Source organism: Fistularia commersonii, chromosome 4 (genome assembly GCF_037954325.1).
Source record: "Fistularia commersonii isolate RoL2024-O1a breed Wild chromosome 4, RoL_Fcom_v1.0, whole genome shotgun sequence".
NCBI classification, from domain to species: domain Eukaryota; kingdom Metazoa; phylum Chordata; class Actinopteri; order Syngnathiformes; family Fistulariidae; genus Fistularia; species Fistularia commersonii.
The window spans coordinates 18,389,762-18,403,994 of NC_141287.1; the positions used below are offsets into that span (position 1 = coordinate 18,389,762).

Here is a 14,233-nt window from a genome sequence, read left to right on the forward strand (position 1 = left end):
ATTAGAGATGTAGTGATTTGGTTGTAGAACCTCGGTTGATCAATGATCAGGTATTTGTGATTCAGCATCAAAATATCACAAGAGGAAAAACAAGACTGTCAATTCATGTGAAAATATAGCTGACAATTTTAAAGAGAAGTAAGTAATAGCAATACTTACGAATAAATCAGAAATAGGCTGATCTGCTCTATTTACCTGACAATAAGAGATGAACAAAATGAGCAATGTACAAAACAATTTTTTTTTTTATTTTCGGTATGAAGTGCTTCAAAACAGACATACGTAAATGTTTGACAAAAAAATGTTCAAAATCAGTCTACAATGGAGAAGAAATGGGGTAGCTTGTTGGGTGGTGGACCTGTAAAACATTATTGAATTTCTTACATGATGACAGAACAATGGGACAAACCGGAAGCGTTGTCCTCTGGCTGCACTACCCTCTACTGTTCCACCACGGGCTGGTAAACAAAAGCCATCTCTGCTTCAAACTCTACCTCTGGTCCACCTGATGCAGCTTCTGAAACACTCTTCAGTTAAAACAGATTTTGTTACATCGAGAGTCTCTTCATGGATGCAGCGAAAGTCTTTCATTTGTGTGGCCTTTGTACAGATGGGCCAGACCACCAGTGTGTCGAGGGGGTGGGCTCCGAGTCGCAGCTTCTGAATCAGGCCTGCGCCGCGAGCCTCTCAATGATTCTCCTGTAGTCTTCCACAACTAGCTGATAGCTCTTTTCCAGCTCCTCGTGCTGCACTTGAGTGTCCATCTGACCCATGTGGGACACCAGCTCCCCTGGGCGCAGGCACTTCCTCATCTTTGCCAGCTCCCTCTGGTTCTTCTGCTCAATAAGAAAATGTACAGCTGTGAACCCACTATTGACACGTTTATTTTTGTTTGTATTTTCATTTAGGATTTTCTATGAATAAAACCGATCATTAAGATGACCACATGTATTTGAATTGACACTTCACTTCAAGAGACTTTTGGTGATTACTGGACCACATGATATCTTCTGTTATCTAAACCCAAGGGGACGAGTTCAATTTTTGAAACTCATTTCGTCCATGATCTGGACGACGGACAACCTTCAGACATATTGAGTCTTTTTCTCTTTGTGCACAAAGTGTCTTCATACAGACACCTTATTCCGAAGAAAAGCAACTTGGAGTTCATACCAAAAGCAATGAATCTTTTTTTTGAGAAAGTATTATTCTAATGAATGCCAAGGGAGTCAAGTAGCTCCTGCATTGAAGAACCTCATCAGACGCCAGGTAGTCTGAGGCTGAGGTTACCAGGTGAGGGCACAGACTATACTGACTACTGAGGGATGGGCCAATATCTGCGAGGCCGAGGTCAGGGAAACCAATTGCTTGGGGTGACAAAATTGTTGATCCCCTCAAAACAGACACACGCCTGCAGCCGGCTTAAAGTCATGCGATCGCAAGCTTCATTTGTAATTATTCGAGATTTTCTTACAGATCTTTGAGCATTGCGTATTGTATGAATTAGTTACATTTTCAAAAGAATACCATCATTAAATCCATTCTTTCTTTGAGAGCCTATATGATAATGGACTAGAATGCTTTCCATGTTTATACCTCTGCTATGTTTGGGAAGCAGTAAATACTTTTTTTGCAGATCCATTTTTTTGTCTAACCTGTCAATAGGTTACAAGCTATTTAGCCAGTACAGAAAAATCCACTTGTTTTAACCAGACTGCGGAGAATAGCAATCATCTCCAACTGTGAAACCTAGCATTAAATTCATATAAAACACAAGTTCATTATGATGTATGTCAAATATTAGTGGGTGTGGACACACTTGGGCAAATGCAATAAAGTGAACCATAAACAAATTAGCCAAAATAATTTCAGCTACTCCTCAAAAGTCTATAAACATTTATGAAGTGAACCAGCATCTGTGGCAGAGTGAGAGGTGGACTTGAGCGGACAAAGTGCACATTTACCACATCCAGAGCTGCATGAAATAACCTGCATGCACTTGCATGCAGCCACTGTCTCTTGGGAATTGTAAGAGAACCCGGGTCTAAGCAGAAATGTATAATCTACCCGCAGTCACAAAGCGGCGGCCTCTACTATACGTCTAACTACATGCTAAATCTCCTCAGGGAAGGGGAAGACTGCCTGCATCTGGCCGCCAGATCTCCCCTCGCCGCTCTCCCAACGAATTCTCATTTCACCACATAGGTCTTTTCCATGTCAGATTCGGCCTCTTTCGAGACATGCGGTTACTCTGCTGACAGCAAAGTCTCTAATGGCTGCTACGCAAAGTATTAGTGAGCAGCTCAAATATGAAATGTCACAAGCAAACAGGATGCACCGCTGTGCACAGAAATCTATCCAGTGACGGGTGAAACTGAATCATGCGAATAGATGATATTCTGGTCACCAGGCGCTGCGAAAGAAAACGTCACGGATTCAAAGAAATGCCGCTGGAAAAACACTGAAAACTTGTCCGTTGATGAAGTTGGAAAAATAACACAATAGTAAAAAGAAAAATCCAGCTCTTTGAAATGGTGCTTTTGCCACACTTTCATGAAAATTATTCTTCCTAAAGAAATGCAAATCCTGACTAATGTCACATGTCTGAATAAAGAAAAGGCTTATTCAGTCCTCATGCTAGAGATGCCTGTTGTGTGTTATTGTGGCTGCAACAATAAAAGCTGTAGTAATCTCTCCATTTTCACGAGACCGAAGATATATCTTTGCCGTTCTTAAAAGGTAACAATATATTGACAAAGCTGCTGTATGACACTCAAGTGTATACCATAATGTCCTGGCTTCTAGCACAGAAAAGTTGTTTTGTTATAAAAACAAAAGATGCACATTCCTGTACGCGGCCCTCATTTACTTTAAATGCATGAGAGAAACCGCGGATCGCCATTGAAAAACAATGGCGATGATTTCAGACTTAGAAAGCTACCTCACCCTATACGGTCCGAAAAGCCTCTTCTTCACCTCCAAGCGGTACTCTCTTGCTTTTTCTTCATTGCTCATGTCTGTTGCTCTCAGTCGCAGGATTTCATATACTCGCCTTGCATGTTTCTGTAAAAGCCAGCGAAATTTGGTCAGGGTTCAAATACAGTTGTTTAATATGGAACCAAACAGCATTATATCACGCCCAGAACACACAGTAATTACGAAGGCGATGGGTTAAATTTTAGAAATGGGATAAGAAAGCTGAACTTTCTCAGCTAAAGGCAACAGATATAGGTTTTCCATTAGAAACACAACAGAATAAAACCTGAGGATAATCATGTGGTGCTCAAATCAGAGCCCTGTTATTTTTTACTGAGGCAACAGCTCCTCTTAAAACTGCAATGGATTATCTGCGCTGTGATTTTGGTGGGGATGTTCCATCTTTCTCGCTGCGGAGTTGCAAAAGAATCCTCATTATGTGGAATTAAATGTTGTTTTAAGTCTCTAAGTCTGGCAAAAAAAAAAACAATTCTGACAATGGTTCATTCTGCAAGACTGTCAGATCTTTGGCTTCAACATTCTCTGTGCAAGAACCAGAATTAGAAAACAAAACATTGCACAGAAATTAGTTTGACTTCTCCAGGCTCTTGACACTTCGCAGAGCAAGGGATTGATGTAAACTATAACAGAGACATACGAAAAAGAATCATCATTTGCCGTCTCGTACAGCACCTTGTTAATTTTCAACTTGTCTTGAGCCTCTTTGACCATGTCAGCTGACATGCCGACGTGCAGTTTTTCCTCAGCAAAGGATGGCAGATCTTGGCAGAGCTTGACCAGAACAAAGTCTCGCAGTTTCACGTAATTCTCCGAAGGATCTTCAGCTGGGGGAAAGAAAAATTAAAAAAAAAAAATAACTCAATCGATATTGTTGCCTGTCTAGATTCAAAAGATGGACAGCATTCGGTAAACTTTCACTTGCGAAACAGTCGCGCAGATCTGGTTGGGTAGCAATGAGACATTGTGAAAGGCCAGACAACCCTGTCAGCAGGACCCTCTAGCTTTTTAAACTGCTCAATTTTCTGTTGAATCTGAGACCAAATTCCTTTCTGAAAGGGGAAATGTGGGATGCCTCTTTAGTATTCATCCCGTGTAACTGCGGTGCTTAACGATTTTGATACAACAACTTTCAATAAAGCCTCGGCGCAGTCTGGTAGCTAAGTCAGCTCGCCAAATTAACTCAGCTCCAGGATGCACCAACTGCTGTGACAGATAATTTTAACGGTTTTTGAGTGAGCGAATCTTAAGATTCTTCAACAAAGTAAAAAAAAAAAAAAAAAAAGAAAGAAAGAAAAACAACACACATAACAAGAGACTCACCAGTTATATCTTGCACTTTGGGCAGGCTGCAATAAAATCTGTGCACTGCCTCCAGAAGTTGAGCTCCGTGACCCTCTCCTTGGAATGGAGGCAGGATTAGCATTTGGCTGTTTAGTTAAAGGAAACACGTTGAAAATACAAAGTCAAAAATGGAAATTGGCTTGTTTAAATTAATGGTGAAAACACATCTTTTAAACCACAAAAATGGTAGGAACTGAGAGATTGTTGCTCTGATCAATGGCTAAAAGAAATTAAATCCATTTACATCAAATGCTTATCTATATAGTTGTTTTCAGATACAAATCACCATGGTTTCATAATCAAACAAAATCCAGTTCAATGGTTGGCCATCTAAGCTAGTAATTTGAGTTCTTTGGGGAGAGGATAAAGAAATGTATAATTTTCCACTCCTTTTTCATACAAAAGAGTGGGAAGGCACGTGCTGCCCCGGCAATTACCTTACACGTGGTCGGGTTTTGTCTGGGTACACATAGTAATTATAAACTGTCATGTAGCCAACAGTTGCGTAGAGAGTCTCCCCGTCTTTATTGTACTTTTCAAATCTGTAGATAAAACACAAAAGGCAAACAGGTCAATTACGAACACACTCCCATGCAGTGTCCATTTTAGCTTCCCTGTTCTCACCCACCCCTCACCCCTCAACTTCAGCATGTTAGAGCAGCCAGGCCCGATCAGTACACCTGCTACAACCTGAATACATTATGCACTTAATTGGAGTACTGCAACTTAGAAGAAGACAAGGGGTTGGAGGAGGGACTAAGCTCCTCAAAAATCACTTCAGTCCATTTTCCCCATTGTCAGTATTAATAGGTGCCAAGGTAAAGAAAACACTGGCAGAGGCTCTTTTTACTGTTAAGACATTGTTCAGTGTCTGAAAAGGACAACAGTATTCAATTCAGCTCTTGCCCCTAAAAAAAATTGAAAAGGGCTTTTGGCACAAAGGAACCTCTTGCCTGATCAACAATTCTCCTACAGGGGAAATATAATCAAACTGGCCTGGTAATTGGTCACAAGCGCCTCAAAGGGGGGCTTTGTTTTTCAATGACACAATATAGGCTTTATGGTGACGCTGAGTCGAGGTGGGGGCGATGTCAATTAAAGAGGGCACGCACACAAGAAAGAAGTCCCAACGATCGTCGTCTGTATCGATGAAACTGGCCGTCTCTATGAACCACATGAGGAAGGTCTGCAGGCGCTCGTGGTACCCCTGGAATCCTGGGCAACTTATGTCTGCCTGTGTAAGTTACAACAAAAACCATGGTTTTTTAAAGGGAAATCTCACCACTGGAGAGATTTGCACCATTTACACATGCCATTGATGGCGACATCAGAGGATACACACACACACACAGAAAATAAATAAATAAATAAATCGACAACACTTTATTGAAAGTTCCCTGAATGAGTATGGGCACCTTATGGATCTGGTATGTGAGTTCTCCAGCTTCTTCGCTCTGGACTGTGTATGTATGAAGCAGGGGGCCAAAGGGCTTGAAATTGGCCTCTTTCTCCAGTAGTGAAATGAAGTCATCTGTGTTGCAGGTAAACCCAGCAGGAATTATATCCCGAATCTTTCCTTCAATATCATCAGGCTGGAAAAGAGATGGGGAATTCAGTGCATGTGCTGGTGAGAATGTATGTACATGCATACATACATACATACATGCATGCATGCATGCATGCATGCACGCATATGGGTTGGGCAGCACATTGTTTATAATAATGAAAATCCCAGGATATATTTGTACTCTTTATATTCAGAAAAATGTTACTTTTGTTTGGCACAATGTGTTGCTAATTACATTTATTTGTGCAATTATTGTTCAGCGAATTGAGTTTTTTAATTTGGGGAAGTCAAGTAAATGAGCAATTAATTGATCCAAATATCAGCAAGAAATTCTATTTGAAATTTAGTAACTTCTTAAAAAAAAAAATGTGAAGAGACATAAAAATAAGGTGTAAATTATTTATAAATTATAAATTATAGATAATTAATTATCATTAATTTATATGAAAATGAAAAAAATAAAAATTATCAAGAAGTCATAAGTATATAAAAAATATATTTTTTTTGAAATTATATTAGAGCAGATAAGATTGGGAATACCAATTAAAACTTTTAAATGTTATCATTTGAAACTGATCAGGCAAAATCGCGATTAAAGTATTGCCCACTATGCTGGGGAAACATCTTACATTCTTTTGTGTAAATCTAACAGGGCATTTTCCATAATCAAAGAGGTATTTTTTTCCTGTATCAGCCAGCCTTAACATCAGCATGATAAAGTGAAGTCAAAATATCCTCTGACAAATTCTATTAATTTCATCAGTGAGTTAATATAAAAACATTTGATTTATATTGCAGTTTTGGCCAAAGTCAATGTGAAACTACAAAAAAAAGCTCTATATAATCTGTATAACAACCACGAGCATGTATGTCAATTTGCAGGAGAAAAGAAAACCATTAGGCAATTAAAACTGTCAGCTGAGCAGAGACCCTTGAAGCGACCCCCCCCTGAAATGACCACTTAAATCTATACATTTACTACTTATGCTAAACCATGAATATGTGATGAAGTTGCAACAATAATGAATTTCTGCTTCTCACTGAGAAATTAAATCTTATGAATTGATCTCAACTTAACAAACCTTTGGGGTTCCATAAAAGAGGCCTCTCCTCTAATCCTGCCAAGTGAACCCAGTCAAATGAATTTGCCCCTGCATTTTCAAAGAGCCCCCAAGACAAAGGGGCCCTACCCTTGGACTTTTTACTCAGTGAAACATGTGGTTAGTTCAGCTGTAATGTTTGCATTGTATCCATTTCCACAAGGATTGACATGAGAACACTTTACTAAGCAGCCCTTTCACACCATTTACATGTGTGATGGGCATTATTTCGGCACAGAGACCCTTGCTGCTCAGCATTGAAAACTGGGAAATGAAGAAGGCCTGAGCAAAATGCACTACAAAAGGCTAATACAAAATACTGCTAATTCTCCCCCTTTCAGACATCAGCTAATATCTAACTGAAGGTAATGCACCTGCAGCTGAATGCCTCTTGAGCATTGTAATTGTTCAGACACATTTCTAAGGAATAAGGACCATACTTAAAAGGCCATGGACAAACAACTCCCTTTGTGCCAGGCACTCTCCTGCACACTACACACTGAATTGCACAGCCTTCCAGAATAGATACCTCTGTCTGGCATGAATATAACTTAACAATATACCTTCAGAACATTTTGTTCAAGTCTTTGAATTCAAACAATATGCACAAAGGCAGTACAAACTATCTAATTTGTTGTGTTGGTATTATTCCGTCTCCTTAAATCTACTTCACAGGCCACACTGTACGGCAGATTTGCAGTCACTTTCAGTTTAGGATAACTTTCTAGATTAAGCCAAACATTTTTTATATTCCAAAAGGAATATGAATGTGACATAAATGAAAGTAGAAGTTTATCACTTTCCTACAGGTATGACTTCCCCCAGTATTTAGCAACTTCTGTCAAGCCAATGTACACAAAATGTCCGGTAAGAAGCAAAAATTGGCTGTTAAAAGTCCCGTTACTCACTTTTTTGACTGATTTTGAAAAAGACAGGGTGATCTTGATGAGTTTTGCACCAGCGTGGCAGCTGTGTAAATTCCACCTCCCCTCGTCTCACGCTGTTTTCTCACCAGCTGCACCGCAAACAGACTGTCTGCGTGCACTCGGAGACAAACACTCTTCAGATGCAGCCTGAACTCTGCTATTCCCCTCGTTCTCTACCTCGATGCCAGCTGCACTCAAACCCTCAACAAGGTGAACACTCAGGGGTCAGCGCTGAACACTAAGTACTGGCACAGACACAGACAGTCAGCCAGTCATCACATTTCAGTTTAAACGACAGCTGTGGCTTCACCCTACATCCCCAAAATATGCAATGGCTTGGTTAGATTCAAAAATCACTGAATTGGCTGCTATGATAGTTCTATTTAGAGGCAGGGATCATAGAGTAACTCGCCATTTGATACGTATGATTACAAAATTATCATTTTGCATGAATCCAGGTGAAAAGAACTTAACCTTTTGATAAGATTATAATGGTTTTACTAGAAATTAGCAATGTTTTTGTCCTTTTCCCACCACCACCTGCTTTCCCAAGTGGACCCTGAAGCAGAGCACTTTATCAAGCCGTTCTTGTTGATTTGGTCACTTTTCTTGCCAGCGCTTAGAATGGAATGCAGTGTAACGTTGTTGTCTTTTTTTAATCTTTATTGGTATTATTTCCTACTTTGGGGCACACAAGCCCAATACAAAGTTAACACATTTAAGTCCAGAGTCTAATTAACTGATGTTTTTACACATATGTAATACTAACAAAATAAACAGACTGTTTGATTTATGGCTTGGGGATACTCAGGATGAGAATGTTTATGTAATTTTTGACTGGGAGTCAAACAGTGTATTATTTTGAAAGACAACCAGATGCAAAAATGAATTGGGTCTGACTTCCTGCCTCATTCTCTCTGGTGTCCATTCTGTCAAAACAGATTCTAAAAACCTGTTTGTTTATGCAAGTTGAAATAAATTTCTTCTGATGATAACATATGTAGCATAGTTTCCCATTATAATGAACATGTCCATTTCATGACATTGGCGGAGCGAGCATGAACACCCAAAGACAGGGACAAGACTGTTGGAGGTTACAGAGATAAATATTAATCTTACCTCCACACAGTCGTACGTCTCAGTGACTTTTGAGGAATATTTCACTTTGAATAGGGTGCTCAGGTTTCCAGCAGTGTAAAACAGCTGTATCTGAAGACCTTTGTATCCAAAAGCAACCTCACTGTGAAAAGGAATGCAAAATTAATATATGCCCTCTTGAAGTCATATATTTCACAGTAAAAAGCATGATGGGGAGGAACGTTTCATTCGTTTCATTTAGTGTGTTTTTTTTTTGAGGGGGGGGGGGGCGCTGCTCCATGTAGGCGGTCATGTTGATCCAGCGGTCAAATCTGAGGGTTGATCTAGTTTTTCAGTCAATATTCGACACAGTATCAAGGTTTTCATTGAAATAATTTAAATGTTCTTGTCGCCTAGGTCATAGCCCCACGTTGAGTATTGAAATCTTAGTGATACCACCTAAAAGCCTCTATTTTTTCAAAAAAACGACAGTCTGCCTTCTAAATGGATCAATATTGGTTAATTATGGCTACCGTAGTCAGGGGGCGTCGCTGAAGTGGCAGCGGGAAAAACAGTAAAGGGGAATTCCAGTCCCACACCACTTGGGTGTGTATAAAGACCCCAAAATGGCACCTTTCAAGAGACACGCTTACGAGGCAGAGTTCAAATTCAAGGCAATCAGTCACGTAGTAGAACACGGGAATAGAGCAGCAGCGATAGAATTCAACATTAAATAATCAAGGTTATGGAAGTGGAGGAAGCAACAAGATGACCTGCACCAAATAAAGAAGACAAAACAGAGTTTTCAAGGAAACAAAGCGAGATGGCCACAGTTGGAGGACAAACTCGAATAGTGGGTTGAACAGGGAGCAGCAAGTAGAAGCGTCTCTACAGTCACCATTTGAATGAAGACAACGGCGCTAGCTAGCGACTTGATGAATGAATTTGTAGGTGGTCCTTCTCGACGCTTCCGCTTTATGAAAAGCTTTGAACTGTGACAAAGGAGTTGGAAAAACATTGTTTTCAACGAAGGCCACGCAAATACTGGTAAGAGCTAGGGGAAGGTACGTACGGTGCCGTATTGTGAATGCACTAACTTGTTTTGGGAGTGAATGGAGCTGTTAGAGTGTTGGTTTGTATTCTATTAATGAAGTTTGACTGACTGACTTATCTCACTGTTTTGACATTCCTTTTAGCGCAGCTTCATCTAGTGGATACATAACGCAACCCCAGCCACTACAGTAGTTTCTATTCTATGCGCCTTGTATTGCGGAAAATACGGTACTACTTACTCTTAATATTCTGTGTACTGCACTCCCAGCAAAGAGTTTCAAAGAGTCTGTTCAGTGTTCACAGCAACAGTGTAGGTATTTTAGAAAAGATGTATTGATAGTTACGATTTTTTGTTGACCGTTCTGTTACCACGAGTATAACACTTTCAATTGCTCCTGTGAACTCTTGACTTAAACAAAAGCCAGTGACCAACTCTAACAAAACAAATTCTAATTTCCACAGAGAGAAATATCTCTATACATCTTTATATCATACCCCAAAAAGCTATGATGGAAAACTCACTCATCTCCAAATATTTGATGGCTGTACTCTGGGTGGAATGTGGTGCCATCATCGTCAACATCCTCTGGGAAGCGAACTGAGAATACAGAGAGACAGGGTTAATCAGTCAATTGCTTGACTAGCATAGGCAGCTATTTTAAATTTTTACAAGGAATATATGAATGAAAAAACATACTTAGCTTCAAGCATATAGCTTCATTGGTGTCACACTTGTATTCAGCCAATTTCTTCTCCATTGCATTTACTCCTGCTGATGAAAGTCACACAACAAATATAGTATGTTGATTGGTATTTTCGTGAGCAAGACGTTATATCTATTTATATTTCCACTTCATCTTGATAGTGCGAGTAATTTCAATATGACAAAGCAGAGCCATAGCTAAGATAGGAGCAGTCGCAATTTGTACACAGTGTCCAGCCAACAAAGTAAAATGCCTTTGCTACTGCCAAGTTTCACATCATACACAACCGCGAAGATTCAACTTGTTATAATGACAAAGTTTGAACAGCTTTTCACAGTCAAGGCTAACATAGTTCCAAGTACATGCCTGAGACCGTCTGCATGCACCATGGTGAGGGATTGACCAGTCTCCACTTGCGTGTCACACTCACAAGATGAGCTAGCTATAAATTGCTTTAATATCGGGGATATGCTCGCAAACACCGTTCGAGTTCTTTATTTCCCCAATAGCTAACCGTGCTAGGTTAAGCCTCTCAGACAGTTCGCCAAACGGTTATTTGGATAAAATTACAAACGCAGAGATTCCTGCATTCCCGTGAATCTGTCGCCACACTTTCAGACGTAGTATAGGAGCACAAGACTTTATCTACAGCAAATTGAGACGGAATAACTGATAGCAAGCTGCTACAATTAGCTGACAGGCCCCAGCTGCTGCAGCTGCAATGTATCGTTAGCTTAGCTCACCGTGTTTTGGGTAAAGCACGAGTCTGTTCACACTCAGGCGGGATTATAGTAGACCGTTCTTCCGCGAGTCATTATATTTGCACCAAAACAAGCGCAACGCAAGCAAGGAATGTAGCCACACGGCAACTTACCCGCCATTTCTACACACTGTTGTGCGGAGATATGCTGTCCCAAAAGACCCGCGGACTCATGAGGACTTCCGGGTTTGCGTATTTCCGGTGAAACAGGAAGTAGATGTTTCGCTCCACGCTCTCAGGGTGTTTTAATAAAATAACAATCTCGAATATAACATTGTAAAATTAAAACTCCGAAGGATTTTGTTATTTTAAAATTAATTTATACACCCAATGGCAAAAAAATATTCTGGAGCAAACTGAACTTGAATTCAGAAATTAATAGCAGTATTGCGGTATCTCCATGGATGTTGATTGTCTATGTACCGGTAAAACCTCAAAGAGCTATATTTGAAAATACAAATTACATTTGCAGAGAATCAATGTAAACCTGCAAAAATTTTACTGTTAAATCAGTTGACTCATTTATATCGCAGATCCTTCACTGATAAGGACATAATGTAAATAAAGATATTCTGATGACTTATCATTTGGTATCTTAACGTCAGTATAACAATATAGGTTGTAATGCACATTCAATACCTTGTTGTTAGTTTTTGAGCAGAAACAAAATCAGGAAAACGTGTTAAACATAAGTTGTTTTTTTTTTGTTTTTTTTTTAGCTTTACAAGGGACCATGGAAAATTTTAAAAATGGTTTAAGCTTGTGGCTTAGCACATCTAAATTGCTGTGGGACAATATACCAGAGAATTAAAAATATGCATTTATTTATGACATAGTTTTTATAAAATATTAACAAAAACAAATATGTTTCACATGGCTGACAAGATTGGATGGTACATAATACATCATAAGATTTACTTTCTTTGGTTTAAACGAAACACAGTCACTATTCCATGCTTCACCATATTCCATCTCATCTGGATAAGTTAGTGAAATCAAATAATAGCATTCAAAAAATGGTCAACAATGATATCTCAGTAAATTTAAATCAAAATCACCCTGTGAGTAGTCTGAAGACCCCCTGAGAGACATAGTGATGCTGCATTCCTCCTTCCCAACTTCAGCTATTCTTTTCTCTAGTTGCACCAATGAATGACCTGTTTAAGCTTCTCTAATTTTGCCTGTACTGCATTGTGATCACTAGATTACGCTTCCTGAACAATACAATTCTTTTCATGCTCTTTTGGCCACAATTTGTCACCATGTGGGAATACCTGCTGCTTTATCTATGAATTTCAAACCATAGCCATTTGGAGATATTTGTGTGGAATGTGTTAAATACAAATCCTCACATGGTTGACACAGTGGCATATCAGTGGGCGGAAATACAATGTGATATTTTTTTCATTCAGGAGAAAAGTGCTAATTTATACAGAAAGCGTGTCTTCTCTTACAATATTCAAAAATATCTGAACAGTACCATGCTGATAGCCTCACATAGTCTCCAAGTTTGGCTAGTAACTTCAATGTGAATAGAAAAAGCTCTCACTTTCAGTAAATTCATAAATGGCATGTGAAACATTTTGTGGGTCACAAAATAATTTTAGAATATCTTCGGAGATGATAACTGCGTCTGAGCATCCTGACTGACAGACTATTATTTCCCCTTAAATTCATGTATTAGAGGCGATTTAATCCCATTTTTCTTTTTTTTTCACATTTTATGTGAAAATTACCTGATTTTATCTGTAACAATAAAACCTGTAACCTCTTTTCAGCAGTGTGCTCACCCCTCTTCAAAAGCCCACGCCTATGTATGCATTACAGAAAATGTATATATATATATATATATATGTATATTCACTTGTTTAACTTGTCGTTGTTTCTTTCAGCATTTTATTATTAAATCATTTATATTTTTCACTTGAATTATGGCCTGTGTATAGGGAAATCCACTATTAAATATGATAAATGAAAAAAAAATGCATTGCCTCTTTTACATAATCATATCATTTTGATATGTGTGTCAGAAAAGGAGTTTTTTTTTCACATTATTAAGCTGCCCTGCCTGACTAATACGTTCCCCAGTCCACTGGGAGACATTCCTTCCTTTGTGACATCACGGCTTCCACCCTCACAGGTGTCTTGTGAAAGTTATTCCGAACACGCCTACTGATTTTTCATTTTAACATAAGATGCAAATTACATCCAGTATTTTTAATCCAATCAATCAATGTCATGATTGGCATTCAGTTAAAATTGTTTACTTTACGCCTCACCTGCAGTTTGAGGTTGCCATGGTGATGCTCAGAGCTCAGCTGACACAATTCTCAAACTCCGCCTTATTGCAAGGAGCCAATAAAGCTACAACAGAATATTTGAATGAACAGTAACTTTGTATTTCAGCTATTTTGACAGTGGTCACACAAAAAGAGAGAGTAATAGAAACAATTAAGCAGCAGATATCTCTATTTATAATTTACGTCTCATTGTGAGTCCTTACAAATTTTCATTTTCTTTGCATAATGTCAATAAAAGAATTATTAAGAATCAAAATCTTTAAACTACCTCCAGTCACCAGGAGTCAGTTATGTTATTAAACCATGTTGACGTTTTGCAACAATTGCAAATCTATTCCTGCAGAGCTGAATCTCTTGAGTGTTACTAATGTCTAGGAAAAAATTTAAACATCATAACTTAGGGTTAAA

General features: G+C 38.9%; 1 protein-coding gene across 2 annotated transcripts; it reads right to left on the reverse strand.

The window, feature by feature from the left end:
• Nucleotides 1–222: 222 nt before the first annotated feature.
• On the reverse strand, nucleotides 223–11,710 carry hat1 (histone acetyltransferase 1). 2 transcript variants are annotated; one of them, XM_086145749.1, is made up of 11 exons: nucleotides 11,640–11,710; nucleotides 10,759–10,833; nucleotides 10,584–10,659; nucleotides 9,051–9,171; nucleotides 5,754–5,930; nucleotides 5,451–5,572; nucleotides 4,776–4,880; nucleotides 4,318–4,424; nucleotides 3,670–3,821; nucleotides 2,947–3,063; nucleotides 223–836 (listed from the first exon to the last, which is right to left on the reverse strand). In XM_086145749.1, exons 1-11 carry the CDS (start codon nucleotides 11,644–11,646, stop codon nucleotides 666–668), a joined length of 1,230 nt encoding a protein of 409 aa, XP_086001875.1. In that variant the 5' UTR covers nucleotides 11,647–11,710; the 3' UTR covers nucleotides 223–665. The 2 variants fall into 2 exon arrangements, with proteins under 2 accessions (XP_086001875.1, XP_086001876.1); XM_086145750.1 differs by having other exon boundaries at nucleotides 10,759–10,830; nucleotides 11,640–11,699.
• Between the last annotated feature and the right edge of the window lie 2,523 nt (nucleotides 11,711–14,233).